A 22,145-nucleotide genomic window follows, 5' to 3' on the forward strand; every position below is an offset into this window, starting at 1 on the left:
TCAATCTTCAGAAGTTAGGCATCGACCTTTATATCTGAGGTCAAAAATGTTCGCAAGAAAATGAGGTGGAGTTAGTGCTTGATCCATTCGCTTCTTTACTGCCCTCAGTATAACTTTCTGGTGAGGTATTTCTTTCTTCAATGTCTCTTGAAATGCCTTCCAAATTTCGACAGCATTAGCAATGCAGCAACAATTTCTCTGAAGTTTGTTTAAAGCTATGGATATAGGTTTCAGTATACTGAGCATATCCTCTACATTCCTCTTTAATCTAATGTTAGATACTCTGGATGAGATACTTCCATCTATTTTATCATGGTTTTCTTCACAAAGTTTTATGAGAATAGGCCAGTTCTTAATAAATTGCTCAAAACAATCAACCACAGAATTCCATCGAACATCTTGAGGGAGAATTTGTTTAGATTCCCCCTGCTCTCTTCAGTGAAGCTGAAGCAAAATGGTTGTTACAGACGTATTTTGCGACTTCAACAACATTTTCTTTTATTCCTGGAGAAGACGTACTTAAGTCTTTGGCTAAAAGATACATTAAATGGGCACTGCAGCCATATGTTATTAAGGAGCACCCTTCTGTTTCTTCTTCTAAGTATCTTCTCATCTTTGCCACATTTGCAGCATTGTCTGTGACAAAACTGCACACGTGACAGTTGAATTTTTGTTCACAGTTTATTACAGCTTTCACTGCCACTTCTTTTAAATATTCTGTTGTGTGGACATTTCCCGATGTATCTTGTTTCTGAAAGATATGCAACCCCATCTTCTGTTGTCACACAGGCACATATTATTGGATCATTGTGTACATTGCTCCATGCATCAAGGCTTAAACTGGCAAATTTCCTCTCAGTATTTCTTGCAAACTGTTCAAGTTCCTTCTCATACACTATACCTTCCACCAATGTCTGCTCTACCAGGTGGAGTGGAGGCTGGTCATAAGGACTCAACCATATCAATGAAGTGTTTATTGTTAACAATGTGAAAAGGAGAATTTGTGGCATAAATGAACCGAGCAATCTTTTCATCTATGGTATCTTGTTGGTATTTGCTGGTCCTTACTACAACCCATCCATGGTGGTGGTTTTACTGGATGATTGAAATCTTTTGCTTGCTACTGATACTTTGTTGTCTGAAATACGTTTAGTTGCAGCACTGCTGCTAAAAGTACCAAAGGATGACTCGGAAGGTGTCGCAGATAGACAGTCACAGTCAAAGTCTCTTATGCTTGAATGGAATCCTGAAACAAAATTAAAAAATGATTTTGAATAGTCGTTCTCAGTTATTCTCACTCTATTATTCAGTTAATCATTTACATTTTTTTTCAGCAAGGATGCAGATCCGATTCCAAATTACCAAAAAAGCTAAGATTGACTACATTTAGAGTGCACTTAATTTTGGAGTAAGCCCCATAGAACTCACCGGTACTTCTGTTTTTTTAAAAAACAAGTATAGGATGAGGTTCCCTTGGGAAAGCTGTTATGCTGAAGTAAAATAGGGAATAGACTTATGGCACCACCATTATGGTCTGTGGCCATGATGTTCCAAAATAAGGGGCATGTATTATGTAATATAAAATAAGAAAATGACATCCAGTGGCAACTGGCAAGTCTAGATTTCTCTTACTGCAGCTTTTTGTACTGTGATAGATTCTAAATCTAGTTAACTAATTAAACAAGCCATAAGGATTAGCAAAGCTACACTTTTTTTTCTAGCAACATCCAACATAGCAAACAGCTTGGGAATTTCCTTGTTAAATTACACTTACACTAAAAGGCATAGAGAGAGTCTTAAAGAATGAGGCATTGCAAAGTGAATTATTTAAGTTACTAACCAGTTGATCCACTGTTCTTCAGACATATCCACATCTTCATCCACATCATTTTCTCCCAATAAGCAGTTTTCATTATGATGTTTCATGCTTGCAGCTAGGCCCTGCATCTCCTTCTTGCACTGCTTACACTTGACACATTTTCCTTTATTACCCAGGGAAGGAATTGTTTCAAAATATTCCCAGATAGGGTCTGTCTTATGCCCAGAAGCCATGACAGTTTTTCTGTGGCAAAAGTATGGAGGAATATAAGAAGTTGTGTGTGTACTAAATAATGTCTTCTCTTTTTCTTTCCAGTCCACTCCACCGTTCCTTTATACTCTGCCTCCATCCTTTGTCTCTCTGTCTTTAAGACAGTGTCTTAACAAACTCCTTTGCCTTGCTTGGCCCAGCTCCACCACCACATAAGCATAGAACAACAACAATCCTATCCAGCCTGTGTGTGTGTCTTTCTTTGCTCATGTGATTTTAGTCTGCTGAGAAACAGAAACAGAAACTGAGAGCCCAGAACTTTCAAGAAGCAAGAGCTGGTAGATAGGTTGGACAGACTAGAGCCATTGATTCATTTTTATGAGACTGTAAGTGTAGGTTTAGCATGTTTGTCATGCAATTTAATTGTAACTGTTATTTTTTAAATGTGAGAGAAATTTAGTATTTTATTGATTTTTAAAAAAATCAAAAAATCTGATATAAATTAAAGAAATCCAATTTTTTTATTTACTTTTTTTTTTTTTTAATTTTTATCCACCCTGCCTCAAGGTCACTTTGAATTCTAATCCTGTCCTCCAGAGTTCTTGCAACTCCTTCCTGGTTGATGTCATCCACAAATTTTATAAACATAGTCTCTACTCCAGTCTCCAAGACATTAATGAAAATATTGAATAGTACTGGACCCCAGATGAACCCTTAAAGAATCATATTACATAAGTCTTCCCAGTTTGACGTGAACCACTGAGTATGGTTCTTACAGACAGCTAAGCACCACTTTATAGTAGTTTAATCTAGACCACATTTCCCTAGTTTGCTTATGAAAATGTCATATGAGCCTGTGTCAAAGTATCAAAAGCCTTACTAAAATCAAGATACATCATGTCTAGTGCTTGTCTTCCTTATCCACTAAGCCAGTATCTCTGACAAAGAAGGAAATTAAATTGATCTGGCATAATTTGTTCTGGACAAATCCATTTTGGCTGTTCCTTATAATCTTATTTATTGTTCTCTACATGCTTACAAATTGATTGTGTAGTAACTGATTCCAATATCTTTCAAGGTATCCACGTTAGGCTGACAGATCTATAATTCTCTGGGTCCTCTTTGTTCCCCTTTTTAAAAGCTAAGCACTATATTTGCCCTCCTGCAGCCCTCTGGGATCCACCCATCCTCAATGAGTGTTCAAAGATAATTGACAATGGTTCCAGGGTTGCTTCAGTTAGTTCCTTAAGTACCCTAGGATGAATTTCATCAGGTCCTGCTGCCTCAGCTACCTAAATATTCTTTAACATGTTCCTTCCCCTGGTTGTTAAAATTAACTAAGTTAAGCATCTAGTTACCATTAACCTTTTTAGTAAAGACTGATGCAAAATAGCCATGAAACACATATATCTTCTTCTTGTCATCTGTCATTAACTCTCCCCCCTTGCTAAATAGTGCGACACTTTCCTTTGTTTTTCTTTTGCTCCTAATGTATTGATTGAACCTCTTCTTATTCTCTTTTATGTGATATGCTAGATCTAATTCATTTTGTACCTTGGCCTTTCTAATTTTGTCCCTACATGATTGTGCTAGCCATCTGAATTCATCCTTAACAATCTGTTTATTTTTCTCCTTATTTTATTATTCCCTTTTTATTTTTCAAGTAATTAAAGTACTCTGAGAGAAGCTATATTGGCTTTTTACTATTCTTCCTGTTTTGACATTGCATATGAATAGTTTGCGGTTCTACCGTTAAGATTAGTTGCTGAGAAAGTGTGACCTCTCCTGAACTCCTTTTTCCCTGACATTTTCTTCCCAGAGGACCTTACCTACCAGTTCTGTTGAGTTTATTGAAGTCTCCTTTTTTGAAGTCCATTGTCCTTATCGTGCTGCTGTCACTCCTTCCTTTCCTTAGAATCAGGAAATCTGTAATTTCTTGATCATGTTCTCCCAAATTGCTTTCCATCTTCAGAGTCACAATCAATCCCTCCCTGTTAGACGCAAGTCTAAAAGATTGTCCGCCAGGTTAAAAAGCCATATGTGAAGCCTGTACTTCTACACAATGAGCAGAAGAATTGACCTTTGAGGGAACCAGTTAGGGAATGTTTGCCTGTTAGAAATCTAATATGATCTCCATTGGGCCACAGAGCCTACCATAGCGGACCAAGAAAAAACGTAGCTTCTTTCTCAAAAAAAAAATTTTTTTTTAAAGTTTATTTTCATGAGTGAGCGTGTTGTAGGAAATGCTTTGTGACTCTCAAGACCTGGAAGTAGGTTCCCACAGCATTTCCAGGCTTCAGACTTATTCGTGATGTGCAGGTGTCAACATGTTCAGGAATACAGCAGTGGCCCAGTCTCTGGCCAACCTTAAATCAAGAGGATAGTAACCTAATTGTCCTTCAAGAATAAGAGGAGTCTTAATTGTAAACGGGATAACATGGAGTTTTAGAAGTCACCTTTAGACAAGAGAGAAGACTTTGCCAACTAACTAGTAAAGCAGTTTGCATTTCTATTTACTTTCTACTTGTCATTAATAACAATTGATACAATTTTGGGGGTTTGAATGTTAGTTGGTCTTATTTCGGTTTTATCTACCTTTGTGGGGAAGGAATTGGAATACTCTGTGATCATCCCAGAACACTTAGTTACCCCAGTGGTGCCTTACACTAGCAGGTTTCAGTTATGTCTGCTAAATCATATGTTTTTTCATTTAAGGCTGAGTTGTAAGCCTCCTTGCACAGGGTATCCACATCATGGATAGCAATGCAAGGGGGAGAACAGTCTCATTGCACGGCTACCACCTCTCCCCAGGAAAATATAATATCTGCAATTGGAAGCTGCTCCTGGAAGTTATGGAATGCCTTCAACTTGATTTTTCTCTGAAATGGAAAGCTCTTAGCACTGCAGATCTAAGCCGTGAATGATTGGGGTCACCCAGTTTCTTTCTGAGTCAGTCTTCACAAGTAGAGTGGGCTATAGAGAGAAATAAACTCTTTCAGTCAATCTGTGTAGAAATGGTGAAGCAGAGTTTTTATGATTAATTCATGTTCTCTACATACGTAGCATATATATATATATAACACTGGCTTACCTGATTTCCTCCTTAACATCAGGCTTTCAGGAAAACTGCAGTAATCCTACACAAATATTTTTCTTGCAGAACAAACATTCTCCATCATATTTCAGCCACTGGCAAATTGACACCCTGCTTATTAACTCCTATAAGATGGCAACAAATTGAATCTGTCACCTCAGTGGCATGTAGATTATGTCTATGTAGGTTTACTTCCTAGCACTGGTGGGCCCACACTAGTCCGAGAATTTAAAGATACCCCATTAGTTAGTCTGAAAACAATCTGATGACCACAAAAAAGGAACTTTGGAGTACTTCTCATTTATATTAGTTTCAGTTGCTCTCAGTAGAGAGACATAGTTTGTGTGTGTTAACACTAGGGGTCTCAGTTGCAACAGATCTATTATGTAACAAATACACTTTAAGGTGGAAAGGAATATTTAGAAATGTGGTATTCCTATTCGTTTCCTTAGGACCATATAGTCCCTTTTATGAAGAATAAGGCATGGAAATGTCCACAAATATTTAAGAAATAGTCATAGTAATATGAATACCATTGGATCTACAGGAAAACTGTCAAGCAAACCACAAAATGTTTTGACTTGCTGTCCCCTTGTAGAAAGCTAAAACACAGGGATCCTGTTTTGAGGATGATTTTAGCAATCTGACCTTTCATGTGTGATTGCAAATAAGGTACAGTGCTAAATATACAAAAGTGTTATGCAATGATCACTTCTAAGCTCATTGTCAGAGATAAGGATTGCATCTAATTGCAGCTGTTTGGACTCCACCAGCAATTTGTTATGAAGTACAGAGCTCTGGATATCTGTTGATAGTAAGTTACTGCTGCTCAAGTGCTAATTTTTCCCCCTGTAGTCAGTTATTTTGCTGGCATTGTACTTCTCACTGAGGTTTGGTCTACACTTACAGCAGCATAGCTATGTCAGTCAGAGATATGAAAAATCCACACCCCCTGTGATGCCAACAAACCTCACATTGCAGACACAGTAATGCTGACAGAAGAGTGCTTCTGTTAGCACAGTTAATGCTGTTTGGGGAGGTGGTTTTCCTACACTTGCAGAAAAATTTCTTCTGTCAGTGCATCTACTGTAAGAGGCTATGCCAATTTAACCATGCTGATACTCCTATGGTAATTCTGTACCAAAAAAAAAAAAATTCTACACACAATATTTTAAAATTCTGCACCTTTTATTTGTCAAAATAACACAATATGACTATGCCAGTTTCAATTATTTTGGTAATTTATTTCAAAATACCTGTCAGCAAGTATGTCTGTAACAATACAGACAACAAAAAAGATTCAGGACATGATTTTTGACAAATAGATTCCTTTCTAGACATATTAATACAGAACTTTGAGTAATAATTCATTTAAACTACAGTACAGAAATGTATTTCTGACACCCCTAAGAAGCAGTGGAAAGGCTTGGGGGAGTCAGGGATAACGGAGAAGCTGAGCAAGGGGGAAGTGATTGCTGGTACGGATCCTGGGAGCGAACCTGGAGGGTTGTTAGGTGTGGGTGGGGAGAAGTATGGAACAGATTTTTTTTTTGTGGGGGGGAGGGATTGTTTGGGAGTCTTCCCCCCCACAGATACTAGCTGACCCCTAATCTCTCCCATTCAATCAGGCATATCTGGACCCTGTCCCCGTGTATCCCTGCACCCCACTCCCCATTCAACCAGGCATATCTGCACATGCCTGCATGTGGTCTTGCACCTCCATTCTCCCTTGTCGCCATGTGCTCCTGTACCCCCACTCTCCGTTCAGCCAAGCGTAGCTGCCCCTAGCCCCATGTGTCCCTGTATCCCCATGCCCTTGGCTCATATTGTCACCCCACTAGCTCCTGTGCTTCCATATCAGTTTTGTCCCACCACACTAGCCCTTCTGAACCCGTCTGTGTGACCCCACAGCAGCCCCATGTTCCCTGCTCTGTCCATCTTCCCCCCGCCCCCGTCCAGTGCCGCCTCACCTGGCCCTGGAGGTAGGGGGGTGTGAGGAGGGCAATCTCTGCCCCATCGCGCTGCACAGCTGGCTGGTCCAGCCCGTGAGACAGTTGTCTTCTCTTCTGGTGCCACATCAGCCAGTGGTGGGTGAAAGGTGTAACTGTAGCTTTCCTTCACCTCCCTCTCAGAATCAATTATTCTGCAAAGGGGAAAAAAATCTATAGGGGACATTAATTCTGTGCATATGCAGAATTCCCCCAGGAGTAATGCTGACATAGAGGCAGTAGTACAGACACAGCCTTAGGCTTATCACCACCTAATTATAGATGTAATGCTGGACCAGCAAAGGTAAAAAAAAAATCAGCAAGCTGGGTGACCTGTAAGCAGCCCTTAAGGACATATCAAAAGGGTGTTCTAATGGTAAACAGGGCCATTCCTTGTAGATCAAAGCCATGTTAAGTAGAATAGAATCTTTAACCCATTTGCTTGTATTGTTAGAGAATCAACAAGTAAGTGCTAAATGTATCTGTTTACCTGCATTCTATTAGAAATCTAATAATGCAATCTAATTAGCTTGTAGACACTAAATCCTGTTCCTGTTTTATAATACCTCATTACTATATTCTATTCATTCGGTGATCAAAAGAGGATATTATCATTTAGATGGGACTTGTGGTACAATAATATTATTGTTCTCATCTCTCTTTAAAAATGGTAATTCCACATAGTAAACCACCTGTGAACTATCTTGTTCAGGGGTAGCCAACCTGTGTCTCGGGAGCCGCATGTGGCTCTTTGCTCAGACAAATGCAGCGCGCCGGAGAAGAGGGGGAGTGAAATTGATGTGCTGCCTGAGGGCAAGGTAACTGCGGCTCTTTGTCTCTCACTGGTTGGCCACCCCTGATCTTGATAGTTTGAATGGTTGTTACTAAAGGTATTGTCTGAGGAAGGATCCTTGAATAGAGATCACAGACTATTGGGAAAGTCTAAGCCATAGGAACAAGATCTCCAGGTAGTTACTTGGATTATCCTGGAATTCTCATGGACAAACTGTAACAGACTCTACACCTGAACTGCCCATTGGACTATAACCTATTGAATTGATTCCAGAGAGACTTTTATAAATCAGCAGCCTCACCATCGCTGCTATGAAACAGACTTAAGGACTTTACATTCATTTGTATGTATATTGATCTTTTAGCCATTTAATAACTTTTTCCTTTTATTAATAAATCTTAGATTTAGTTATTAAGGATTGGCAGTAAGCGTGTATTTGGGGAAGATCTGAACTATTCATTGACCTGGGGAGTAATGGGACTGATCTTTTGAGATTGGAAGAATTTGATTTATGGTGAATAGGGTTTTTAATAATCTTGAACTATACAAGACCAGTTGTCTAGATGGGAACCAAAGGCAGGGATGCCTAAAGGGGGCTGTATTTTGGCTTCTTGGTAACCAGTGTAGTAACACAGGCACAGTTTTGATTCTGGTTGGTGAATCTTATTGTAGTGTAAACTGCTACTTCTTGGGAGTGATGGCTCCATTTCTTGTAGTCAGCACTGATTTGGTATTTCCAGTGTGGACTAGCCTAGGCACCAGAGTCACACTAGATCTTGTGCTTGTCATATCAGAGTAGGAGTTTTTGGCTACTTCTTCAGTTTGTGGAATACATTGCTCCAATTTCTTGCACACAGTGGTACAGAACCCATGGACTGCAACAGAGATGTGACAAATATATGGAGTTTTCTAGAGTTTTTTGCTGTTATTATGAGATTGAAAATATAATATAGGCAGAAAATGGCTGAATATTAGCTGTCTCTCAGGGTAATGATTCAGCCTATTGCATATGAAGTGAAGCTGAGGTAAATTATTATAAAGAGTTCTTCATTAACTCAAGGCCTAACTCACTTAGCAGTCAATAAAGTGGTGCAGTGGAGTGGTGAGTGTTCAGTGGATAAGAGGTGCACACTATATGGAACACATTGAGGATTTGGAGGCTGGTATGTGGCTACTGCTAACCTGTATGGAGCATGAGCCTGCAGAGACCTAGAAGCTAGTAGTTTCAGGAAGCTAATCTACAGGAGGCACAGATAAGACTTCCTCACATTAAGAGCAGGAGGTAGGGAAGTATCTCAGAACCCTGGATACTCCTGGGAAGCATCAGAGGGGTCATGGTAGATAATCAGTTGAACATGAGGTCCCAGTGCAGTTCTGTGGCCAAAAGGGCCAATACAATCCTTGGATGCATAAACAGGGGAACCTTAAGCAAGAGTAAAGAGGTTAATATACCTCTGTATTTGGCAATGGTACGGACCACTGCTGCAGTACTGTGTCCACTTTTGGTGAGCAAGAAGGATGTTGCTAAATTGGAGAAGATTCACAGAAGAGCCACAACAATGATAAAGGATTAGAGAACATGCCTTACAATGATAGACTCAAGGAGCTCAATCTAATTAATTTAACCAAGAGAAGGTTAAAGGGTGACTTGATCACAGTCTATACATACCTATATGGGGAACAAATATTTAAAAATGGACTCTTCAGTATAACAGAGAATGGTACAACATGAACCACTGGTTGTAAGTTGAAGCTAGACAAATTCAGACTGGAAATAAGGCAGATTTTTAACAAATTAGTGTAATTAACAATTAGAGCAATTTACCACAAGTCATGGTGGATTCTCCATCAACAATTTTAAAATTAAGATTGGATGTGTTTCTAAAGTAAACGGTGTAGGATTTTTTTTGGGGGAAGTCCTATTGTCTATGTTAGTCGGGGGGTCAGGCTAGATGATCAAAATGGTCCCTTCTGACCTTGGAACCTATGAGCAAAACACTACAAATGATGCATTCCTTTAGTCTTCAGGATAACCCTGAATGAAATCCTGGCTCCACCGAAGACCATGCAAGTTTTCCCATTGACTTTAATGGGACCAGCCTTTCACCCCATATTTTCCATGTCCTATAAAATGTCCTTATCTTTAAATAATTTAAAATGTTTATTAATAAATAACTATTAAACCTACATTTATAGAACATTAAGGTTGCATGCATAAGCATAAAAAAGCTAGGAAATGACCATTAAAGGTTGCACAAACTTAAAACTGTGCATATGCATTATAATATAGTGTACATCTGTGGATATGCATTACATACAGTCTTTAATTACACAATCATATGCTGTTTTTCCAATAATATATTAGTTCAGATTGGTAGAAATGTTACAAGCTAATTCCACATTGAGTTGATGCTTTTATTCTAGTTCCTAGTGGACCAATATCTATATCACAAAAGCTATCATCCCAATTGGCCTGGAACTGAATGGAGATGGAGACTGAATTACCCCTTTTTATTCTACAGGGTCCACCTCAAATAATAGTTTTGAGGTTGCTATAGGGAAGCTTGCAGTGCTGCTGCCCAACTTGTTTTTTGTGCATAAACTAAGCACTTTTGTATCCACGGCTGTCCACTTTTTATGAAACTTTTCAAAATAGTATTATTTTGAGTTTATAAATATGGTAGTTACTGTGTTGCCATTTCTTTATACTTAATAAAAATCTTATACTGAAATAAAAAAATCTTAAATATAGCAGATGAATAAAAGAGGAGATACAAATCTGATCATGTAAATTATAAAAATAAGTCATTAAAATCATTTTAAAAAATGGAGAGACTTACAAAAAATAGGAACGGGTTACTTTAATCAAGTACAACCAGAATTATAATCACTCTTTCTAAAAATAAGACTTTTTTCCAACCCTTAATGTCTGCATTTAATGGTATTTTCTAAACAAAAATTCAGATGCCATTATAACAAATTACAGTCTTTTACAGCATACAGTAGTTACATCATTTACTTTTTTAAATTCCAGTTTGGTCATTAGTACTTGACTCATTACTTTAACATATTACTCTCAATAAAAAGTCCAACAATTAACTATAAACATGACATGGGCATCTTAAAAAACACTTTGCTATAAATTGAAGAGAATATACAGAATTATAAAGTCATGTTTTTATCAAAATATGCAACCTCCCACCCCAAAACTAACACAAGCTATCAATGTTTTCTTATGAACCATACAATTATACAAAATATTTGTAAAATTATCTTTTATTTATAAATATTCTACCTGATTTGCTTTGGTCTAGAATTATCATCATATAAATCCACTTAGAAAATATCCCCATGTATTTCATCATATTTGTATTGTATTTATTTCATAATCCCAGTTGTCTGGACCTAAAGCTGCTGTGGAACCAAAACTCTCATTGATTCATAGAATTCATCCATGGCAGAATAAATAAGTGAACCATACTACTACTTAATTCAATACTGCACTATTAGTTTGTGTAGTTTTATCATACCCAAGCTATCACTTCTTTTACAATGTATAAATAAAAACCAAATAAGTAAACAGTATATCATATTTGTATATAGAATGAAGCGGAGGTTAACCAATCCTTATCCTGCCTTTTATTTTATAATACTGTAAAGAGATGAAAATACATGAAAAATAGATAATACAGATACAATATCATGGATACTTATCAGAGCAGCCCTATGGTATAAAATGTAGATAACAGTCATTTATCTTCCTTGACCAATTAAAAAAAGTATTTTCTTCACCTTCTTCAAAATTAGATCCTTTGTTTCAGTCACCAAAACAAGAGTCACCGTAAAACTCTGGTCTTACTGCATGTCTCTTTTGAGCTGACTTCTGCCAGCATTGGTAACATAGGACCTTATAGAGTTACCAAATGAACATTCATGTCTTCCAGCTGTTGGAGGATGACTATGGCTGAGGAGCCATCATCTAGCAATCTAGGGCCATCAATTTTGACAGTCTCTCCACTACCAGCCATCATCATGGGACACTGGACTCTGCAAAGAGAAGCCTGACTAGGAGAACAGGATGGAATTTCCCAGTTGGAGCACAAGGACAAAAAGGGACAACTGTATTTACAGTGGTGGGGGGAGGGGCGTTCATTGCCACAAGCCAGAAGACCAGGCTGGAGCAAGAGAGAAGGCAAAAGAGTCTGCCTCACCTGAAACAATGATCAGATCTCAGACTTACAGAAGGGATTAGATCCAAAGGAGGGCATATCAAGGCTGTTATTTTGGAGAGAACTGTAACTTTTTAGTGCTTTTTTAAGTGACTGTGGTTAAGAAATTCCTTTGCTAAGCCTGTATTTCTTGCTTGTATGCCATTTTGTAGAAGCTCAGAGCTCCCACACTGAGGGGACTAGTATAAGCCAGTGGGAGTTTGTGAGGGCTGAGGCACTAGCTTCAGGGTTCAAGATAGTCAGGCTGCAGCACCCCACATCCCAAGGAAAGCTGATAGACATGAGGTCTACACTTAGGAGTGCACCTTAGGGTTTGTCTACATGAACAATTAGTTTGCAGCAAACTGGGGTATGAATCTACCCTGCACTAGCCTGCCACAGACTGACTGCATGGACCCTACTGACACACATTAACAATCTGTTCATGCACTCTGATGTGCATCAGCAGGATCCACACAGACAGTCTGTTGCAAGCCTGTGGGGTAGATTCACATCCCAACTTGCCACAAACTACACATTCCTGTAGACAAGTACTCAGAGATGCAGAACTAGGAACACTGACCCAGCTCTAACCGGACCCAGGGGATCAGAAGCATGTAAGATCCAACAATTGTGTTCACCATAAACTTGATGTCTGTCCAGAGAGGACTAATCCAGGTTGTGACCATGTAGCCCAGGGACTAATCCTTTATTCAGAGAGAGGTTGTACTCCCTTTCTAACAAACAGACTCAGAATACTGGCTCATCTCTTACTCAGACAGAGTCTACGACTCTACCAAGCTGATCAGCATATATATAGAAATCAGGATCATGGCATGCAGTTTGATGGTGGTGGTGGGGTACTCTTCCCTGGATGAATAGCCTTCATCTAGGGAAGAATCTTAAAGAGACTGCAACCCAAAGCATACAATTAGGTCTCTATTTAGTTATCAGCCAGAGAATTAGACCAATATGTGGCCCAAGAGTTAATGCACCATACTTCAAGAAACAGCAACTGGATTGTGGGTACAGCAAGCCCCTATCCTCACAAAATTAGAAGACTGTCAGGGCAGGAGGCCACTCCTTCTCCACGCTAGACTGGTGTATGTCCCAGTTCCACAGTGGATTGTCTCAAATGTGTGTATGGATGAAAGAAACTAAATATTCCCCACCCCACTCAAAAAAGCAAATGTAAAAAGGTAATTTTTTATTTGTTGGTTTTAGCCCACTCATTTGAAGACCAAGAGTTAGTCCAGCTCCTGCTCATGCAATGTGTGGAGTTATTCCAGCTGGAGGAACTCTCTTAGACTAAGCATTACCTAATGAGGAGAGAGATGATAAAATTTCAAGAGTTGCAGAGCCACTGGAGGATGAGGAATGTATTTACACAAGATCTTTACACTGGACAGTTCCACAAGTTCTTAACCATAAAGCTGGAGTGTGAGTGTTTCATTTGACTTCTACAACAGTCAGGACTTGCCCCTAGATTAGTTGGCCTGCCATACAGTTGATAGCTGGACCTTCCAGGACTTATGCACCTTGGAAGACTGTTAATATGTAAGCTGTACATTTATTGAATACCACAGAAGTGTCATGAATCAGAGTTTCCAACCCTCACTGTCACTCAGAGACCCATTGCTTATCAATGTAACTAACATTAAATATAGTGTAAAATCATTTATACTGTTGTATGAATATTACAAGGTTTGATACAGAAAAGTTTTCCAGAACTGAACTATACTTCATACGCACATTCAATAAGCATTTTCCATCTTTACCAGATTACTTTAAGATACTGTATACATTAAGCCACAATCTTTTAAATTTTGTTTTTCATTTATAACACATTACCATTAAAGCTTAATTATAAATGCATCACATCTTTTGTAGCACAAATTCTTCATCGTGAATGTACTTTGAACTTATATATTTGGCCTTTATTATGTCCAGAATGATTCAGACTCAAATACAGTATTGTACATTTAAGAGAGTTCAATGGCTAGTTACTTGTAACTCCTAACAGAAGGGTTTTGATTGGACCTACTGTTTTCTTCTATTTATGTATTACAGCTGTCTACTGTTGCAGAACTATTTTGGATCAGACTTTCATTCTTCCCTATGTTTACACTATTGCAAATATTCCTAGCTTTTCTTTTGCAGTATATTTTTTGCATATACTAATATATGAAAAACTTATTTGGATGAAGAAATGTCATCTTCATTTTTTGAACTTTCCCAAATCTGGAGTTTCATTTGCATTCCACTCTTCTCTATATTTTTCTCTAATATGTTTGTCAGCACTTTTTTCTTGTTTTTGACAACTGTCATTCAAAGTATAACTTTTGGAGTCATACTCTGTATACTATTCACTTCATTTGCATTTGAGTCAATGAAATGTTGATTCTCCAAAGAGTTAGAGCTTTCATTACACAAATACTCTTTTCTACCCTGTTGACTTGGGCTTTTAAATAGATGTTTCTTCTGGTGCATCCCAAGTGCAGCTGCTGTCTTGCAAATTTTGGGGCACTGAAAACAAGCATATCCTTTTCCGTTATGTTCATGTACATGTCTTTGCTCATGATTCCTTTTGGTAGAAAGATATAAGAAACTCTGTAAGCAGAATTGACAGTGGTAGCGTTTTTCTCCAGTGTGTATTCTTTCATGTATTTTGAGCGTTTCATTTAAAGTGAATGCCTTATTACAATATTGACAGACAAAATCCTTGATGCCCAAGTGAATGCGTTCATGTTTCTGTAGGTTACCTGGAACTGAAAAACACTTACCACAGGTTTTACAAGAATAGGGCTTTTCCCCAGTATGACATCTCATATGCATTTTTAGTGTGGATGGGCTCTGGAACTGCTTTTGGCATAATTCACAAATATAAGGCTTTGAAGTAGGTACGTGCCAATGTACAGGTTCTTGGATTTCTTCAGTGGAAGATTTCTCTCTGTCACAGAGCTCACAATGAAGATTAGGAATTTCTGTATTTTCTTCTTTATTGATGCCCTTTTCATTTGGAATGTTTCTAAGTGCATACTCTTTATCACATGTTTTTTGACTTTCACTATTGGAGTTCTTGTTTCCATGATTCTTCCTCCATTTTACTTTTCTCATTTTTCTTAGCTGTTTAGATTTCTTTTTTGGTTTGTAATTATAATAAGGTCTCCAGGGTTTGTCATTGGAATCCTGATCACTAACATCATCACACATTTCGGTCAATTCCATACATTCTGATCTGCAAAGCCTGGCTGGGCTTCTTTCTTTTCTCTTTGTTTCAGTCTCCTGCTGCTGATTGTCCTGTTCAGACTCACATTTAGACCTTCTTCCTCTTTTATAAAACAGTTTGGATCCTAAAATATGTCTTCTTACAATAGCCTCATTCCCAATTTTTACTGTTATTTGACAAAGAGGAGCAACATTACTATCAGTAGATGTTCCAGGTAAGGCAGGCTTCGCAATGTAGGTTTCAGTTTTACTTGATTCTTGAACAGTATCTGTAGTCTTGTTCGATGAACCTCCAGATCCTGTAACATACTGTAACTCCTCAAGTGTTTCTCCTCTATTGTATAGAAGCGTTTTCTTTTTTTCTTTAATGGCTTTTGCTTTAGTAATGCCTTTTCCATAATTATCATCTTTTATGGATTGACTAGCTGTATTGTTTGAGGATACTATCTTACTGCTTCCCATAGAAGTAATTGCATTACTGTGCATTATTACTGATGAAACTCTACTACTGTGCATTATAACCGAGGGTGCGGAGCTGCTATAGTTGATAACAGAGGTGGAATTTTCACTCACATTACTGAAAGCCAGCATGGAGGAATCACATTCCTGAGAACCAGAAGTAAATTCATTTGCAGCTGAGAGTACTGATTTTTCTGCAGTAAAAAAGTCACTTTGTAGGTCAGAATTTAACATTCCTACTGCCCAAGATGAAACATTCCGAGTGTTCAGAGAAGATGTTGTGTCATTGCATGAAGATGTATTCAGAGAAATAGTGGTATTGTTTGTTAATATATTATTTTGAAAATTCAGCGAAGGTAGTTCAGAATTGAGAGAATTCTGAATAATGCAGGTACTAGAAGTAGCTTCATTAACTTGGTTGTTTGCTTGTACATTTTCATATGAAGAATTCTGGTAGGACTTATAAGGTAACCTTCTGCATTTCATAGGTAAAAGCCTATAAAGTTTGTAAGGATACATGCTAGGCTTTAAGCCTCCATTAGCTGTTTTTTTATTTACTGCAAGTCGATGGTCTATTGCATGGAAAGATTTCTGATGGTTTTTTAGTATGTAATAGGTCATAAAAGTCTCAAGGCAGAAAATGCACTGATAACGTCTTTCCCCTGTGTGCCAGATTTCATGTCTGGTACGATATTCAGCTAACGCAAATACTTTGTTGCAGTAATGGCAAGGATAAGTTCTTCTCCATGAATGCACATTTGCATGTCTTCGAAGGCTAGACAGTGTTACATAGCTACGTTTGCAAACAATGCATGTATATAATATCTGCCCATCAACAACTTTAACCAAATGGTCTGTTTCTGGCAAAGTGCAGTTTGCACTGGAGTAGTCTGTAATGTTGTTTTCAGACAACAGAGGCTCAGTGGTTGCATATGAGCTTCCATTTCTGTCATCAGTAGTAGTAGCATAATTATCTGAAAAATTTTGTTCGTTTCCACTCTGAACAGATATACTGCCTGTACTCCTGCAGACTTGTTCATGATTCTCCAGTCTTTTAAGATTTACAAATCGTTTGCTGCAGAATTTGCATATTAAATGTTCCGGATGCTTTGTGTGAAGCTGAAGATGGGTACTGAGTAAAGCTCCATCATCAAATGATTTGGTACAACAGTTACATCTGTAAACAGGTGGAATAACTGTTGCTATAGATCCAGGGATGTTAGCAGATTTATTTTCCTCTTCTATGGAAAAAAGCAAGTCTCCTGCCTTATCATGAGGGAAAGGAATAATCGCTTGATCCGTAACTGCTTCTTGTTGAACTTCTGAATTGGTTACTTTGGCAGCTGATATTTTTGCTATAGCCAAACCAGGACACTGGGGTTTAAAGGCTATCTTTGGTGTACTACATGTTTGTTTTATTGGTTGAACTAGAGGTGTTGTCTGAAGAGTTTCATAATTGTCTTCACCCATTTTATAGAGGGGGCTGTTGTCATGTTCAGAAAAAGGAGTTCCTTGAAAAGCATCACCCCCAGAAGAAACTGCATAAGAATGTTCAGCTAACGTACTGGCTGGCTCAGCATCTTTGCAAACGTCATCCCTATCAAGGCCAACACTGGTTGCTTTAATTGTCTCAGATACCTTTTTAAAACTTGCTCTCAAGTCAAGTGGAGAAAACAAATTGTTGTTATTTTCAGTTTCAAAAATTGAAAATGCATTTGTGATTCTTGGCCCGTTTGTGATAGCTGAATCTTCATGTCTTTTTTCATTTCTTTCTTCTTTGACCAACCCTTTTTCAGTAATACAAAATGCATATGGACAAGGGGAATTTGAAAAATTAATGTCTGTAAGATCTTCCAGAAATGATATTCCCAGTTTTTTCCCTGCAGCTGCAAGGTCTATTACTGTTTCCTGTCTCTTAACAACTACTGTGGAACTGTAGATGTAATTAAGTATTTCAGTAAATACTTCAGCCTTAAGATCATCTAACTCCAGGACATGTCCAGAAATACAGATAGTACGGCTCCAAAAAATATTTTTGAAATAAAGGCTTGAAGCTGCCAGTACATTACTGTGGGCTTTAAATTTGGTGTCTTCCACAATTATAGTGACATCACATAAAATACCCCGAATGCGCTGTTCATTTAAAATGGAGAGTACCGTGTCACTATGGAAGTCATCCTTGAGGTCCTTTGAATGGGACATGATTGTCATCTACCAAAAAAAAAAAAAAAAGTTAATGGTTAAAATTGCTTTAAAAATCTATTACAAAAAATATCAGGTTTGTAATTGGGGACATTTTTTCAGGTTTGTTTGGTTTTGTTTTGAAGTCATGTTAAAAGGGAGGGTGAAGTTATGCAATAGCATTTCAAAAATCTTGGGTTTGATCCTGCAAACAATATTGGCGGTAATAGGATGACTCCTCAGGGAAGTAACTATAATTCCTACTAGACTAGTAAGTGTTTGCAGGGTGAAGCTCTTTATTTCAGAATTAACTTTAAAGGGCTCCCCTCTGCCCCCGCTCAATTTTTATACCAAAGTTGATCCATTCTGTAAAAATGGGTAAGTTCTTCATGGAGTTAAAGAAAACAACATACTTTAGTAATTCAAATGCATTTACATACTCCATAAGATATATATTCAAAGTTTGTTCTGTCATAACGTTTCATTCAGGATCTACACGAATCTTTAAATAATATTTACAAAAAGATTAGGGATGGAGGTGCTCTGGCAGGTCCTCAGTAACAGTGATAGGATCAAGCATCTCTCTTGTTCCTTAATAACCAGATCAATGCTTTATATTTGCAATCTGGCTGACATCAGCATTTAAAATCAGAGCAATCTGAATGGCCAATGGTGCAGGTGATGAAGTTTACCCTGAATGAACAAAGAAACTGAACTCAACCCTAAAGATTGTCCCTACAAGGTCAGGGTTGAGATATATTGATGACACAGTGTTAGGAAACTTGAACTGCTGGTGCCCATATTATATCTGTTCCATGGATAACAGAGGACTTAGAGCTCTAGGGCTGTGTTTGGCAAAAAATCACATTTAACAGTAAAATGGCATTTGATCTCATTAATTAAATATTTACAGAGAACTTAGAGGTTCCAGAAATTAAAAACTCCAATGACAAAATACTGTTTTAAAAACAAAAAGATAAAAACACATAAGTCATGGCTTTACTATCAATGGAAACAGTAACCAATTCTTTTATATATTTAAATATTTAAATTAGTTGGGCTTTCTTAGACAGCACCTCATTAATAATGACAGTTTCATTGTGAATTACTGAGTTTTGTGAATTAAAAATACAATAATAATAAACAGCAAGGGAAATGATAAAATATATTTTGTTTATTTTTGGTTTATTTGTAATGGCAGTTCACAGTATCCTAGTAACTATGCTTGCCTTTTTTTTATTTATACCAAATAATGTGATCTCATTACAATATGCTGCTGGTAAATGTTTGCCGAGTGATATTAAGATGCCTCAATTTTACTTTATTTTATTGAAGATTATGAAGTGTTCAGACAAGCAAGGCACTATTATATGAAGTTTCTTATTATTTCACTTCAATAAGACGAAAGGATGCCAAGATTCTCAGAATGAAACAGTATATTAAAGGAAAAGAGAAACCAGTTAATTGGTGGAACTGACTGAATATGTGCTCTGTGTTCTGTTCAAATTTAGATCTGTACTGCAGCATAACATGAATCCCCTTCTTTTTTCCACTTTGAGCTCTGCTTTCAAGTTGTCAGAGTAAGAAGTAACACTTCCATATTCAGTTAGCAATCACCAGAGCCAAAGATCTGCAAGACTACTAATTTATGACACTGTCTATTTAAACTATAATAGATACAAAAGAGAATGATTGATACGGACACTTTTATGGTTTGTAATCAGGGATTAAATTGTACCACTATGTGATACGTTGGTGAGCCAGAACTGTTTTCTGGAGCAACTTGTGTGCTAAATGTAAGCTTTCAGCTTAAAAAAATTTAAGTCACTAGCCCTTATGATTACAAAGATTATCTCCAGAATGTGAATCAAATATATATATCAATAGAGCGATGTCAACTGGAGTCTATGGCCAGCCTTAAACAAAAGTGCTGAAAGAAGTGTGAATTACCCCAGTCCAGCATTGTTCTGAAGCCTAATGACAAAAATTTAAAAGGCAACTTTAACAAGTTCACTGCTAACCAAAGCAGGTAAAGAAAGATAATTCATATGATGATGATATGTACAATATACGGTGAGAGTTATACTGTGAGATTAGTTAACACTGCTATCTCTTTTGGCCTACTATCTGAAAACCCATACATAATTAATTAGTTTCTAGTACATGAGACTATCTTCTACATAAAGAGTACTGACAAAAACATTTTGCTTCAGGCAAGCAGCTACAGTCCCATAGCCACACTGTACTAACAATTATTTTTCTCATACTCTGATGTTACATCAGACTTGCTCATGTGATATGGTATTAGAAACAAGCATCAGATGTCAAAAATAGATCTCACAACAGGAGCTATTGACAGAGTTACTTCATGTGTAGGGGGGAAAATGCTGCCAACTCTACCTCCCAGTGACCAACCCAAGAGAAGCTTGCCAGTATCTTTTTTAATCATTCTGTGTAGTAGCATAGTTAGCATTAGTTTGAAAGGAAAATCATCTGATATATTGCTGCTAAGTACACCAGACAGTTATATCTACATTCAAATTAATCTATAGACAAAACCTATAAAGTGAACTCAAATGTTCTTAATAGAATGACTGATTCTTCGGCCAGTTACTTCATTCAGCATACCATCTTTAGGGGAAAATACTCATGGTTTAGACTTGTACCTGCACGCAGATTACAAGCCTTTGTAGTCTCTGAAATATGGATTTTGCAGTCTGCTTAGTACAATATCTCTTTGCATTGCTGTTTTGGAGAAAGCATAAACTATGATTTCTTATTTAGACATTAATCTTGTACTATGCCCTACGCTATCTGGTATATTTCTCACTGAAAAAACTACATGAAAATCTCCAATACGAAGCAAGCTGGTTTTCACATCCAATATTTTTTGCTTACCTTTGTCTTGGCTAATACAATCCCAGAATAGTTTGCCTGTAAACACACTGATTCTCCACTGCCTTGTACTTTGAGTCATTTACAACTGTGCAAAGTGAGTGTTAAATGCTACCCTAATAGAATTCTCCACTCACTTTATACTGATTGTAGTATTCTACACCCACTTTGTAAAAGGTGTAAATGACTATACAACATGCAAGGGAGTAAGGAATCAGGCTTATAGTTCCCAAGGGATCCATGGTTGTGAAAGTAAATCAAGAACTCTTAATGGGCTACACAGTTACATACTCTCTAAAGGAACTACTCATGTTGTACGCTAATCTGAGATATTATTGTTTGAGCGTCTGCTGTCCTTCATTATAGAGATGTGGATGGAACTTGTAGTTTTGATTACAGAGTGTGGCCCAAATCATATATAAACACCATAGTCATGGTAGGTTTCTGGGTTACACTGGTCAAAAGTCTGACCCAAAGGTACCAGTTCAAATTCTTTGTGGTCCCTGGTCCTTGAGGATCTAATAGGAGTACAGAACTGGAAGGAACCTCAAGTCTTGAGTCCAGTTACCTGCTATCACCGGCAGCCTCTTAATATAACCTCTATCATAACTCAAGCTCTATTTTAAAAACAGGTTGTTCACCTCCACTACTATTGGAAGGCTATTCCAGAACCCTCACTCCTCTGATCATTAAAAACTCTTCTAGTTTCCAGCCTAAATTTATTCATGACCAATTTATACCCAGTTGTTCTTGTGCCAAGACTGTCCTTTAGATTAAATAACTCCTCCCTCCCTGGTGTTTATCCGCTTGATGTATTTATAGAGCAATCATATCCCCTCTCAGCCAAGCTCTTCAGTCTCTCCTCATAAAATAGGTTCTTCGTTCTCAGCACATGTTCCAGTTTGAATTAATCTTTCTTGAACATGAGCGACCGGAACTGTGTACAGTATCCCAGATGAGGTCTGACCAATGCCTTATACAATGACATGAATACTTTCCTATCTCTACTAGAAATACCTTTCCCAATACACCTAGGATTGCATTTACCTTTCTTATGGCTGCATCACACTGGTGGCTCATAGTCATCCTGTGATTGACTAATACACCCAGGTCTCTCTCCTTCATCGTTTCCAGCATATGAGCCTCCAGTTCATAGCAGAAATTTTTGTTATCAGTGCATGCACTTCGTACAATTAAATATAATCCCATTTCCATTATTTCAGCCAGACCTGAGTGGCACAGTGACCACAATGCACCAGGTCGCAATGCC

General features: G+C 37.7%; 1 protein-coding gene across 1 annotated transcript in view; it reads right to left on the reverse strand.

Annotated features, from left to right (window-relative positions):
- Positions 1 to 10,052: 10,052 nt before the first annotated feature.
- Positions 10,053 to 22,145, reverse strand: part of ZBTB38 (zinc finger and BTB domain containing 38) — a 52,157-nt gene continuing 40,064 nt past the window's right edge. The window contains exon 2 of the mRNA XM_067558466.1: positions 10,053 to 18,010. Within this exon, the coding sequence (XP_067414567.1) occupies positions 14,441 to 18,010 (3,570 nt within the window). The 3' untranslated portion in view covers positions 10,053 to 14,440. The remainder of the gene's footprint in view (positions 18,011 to 22,145) is intronic.

The sequence above is a fragment of the Emydura macquarii genome, unplaced genomic scaffold, assembly GCF_026122565.2.
Source record: "Emydura macquarii macquarii isolate MOO-44397 ecotype Brisbane River unplaced genomic scaffold, CSIRO-AGI_Emac_v2 contig_18, whole genome shotgun sequence".
Taxonomy (NCBI): domain Eukaryota; kingdom Metazoa; phylum Chordata; order Testudines; family Chelidae; genus Emydura; species Emydura macquarii.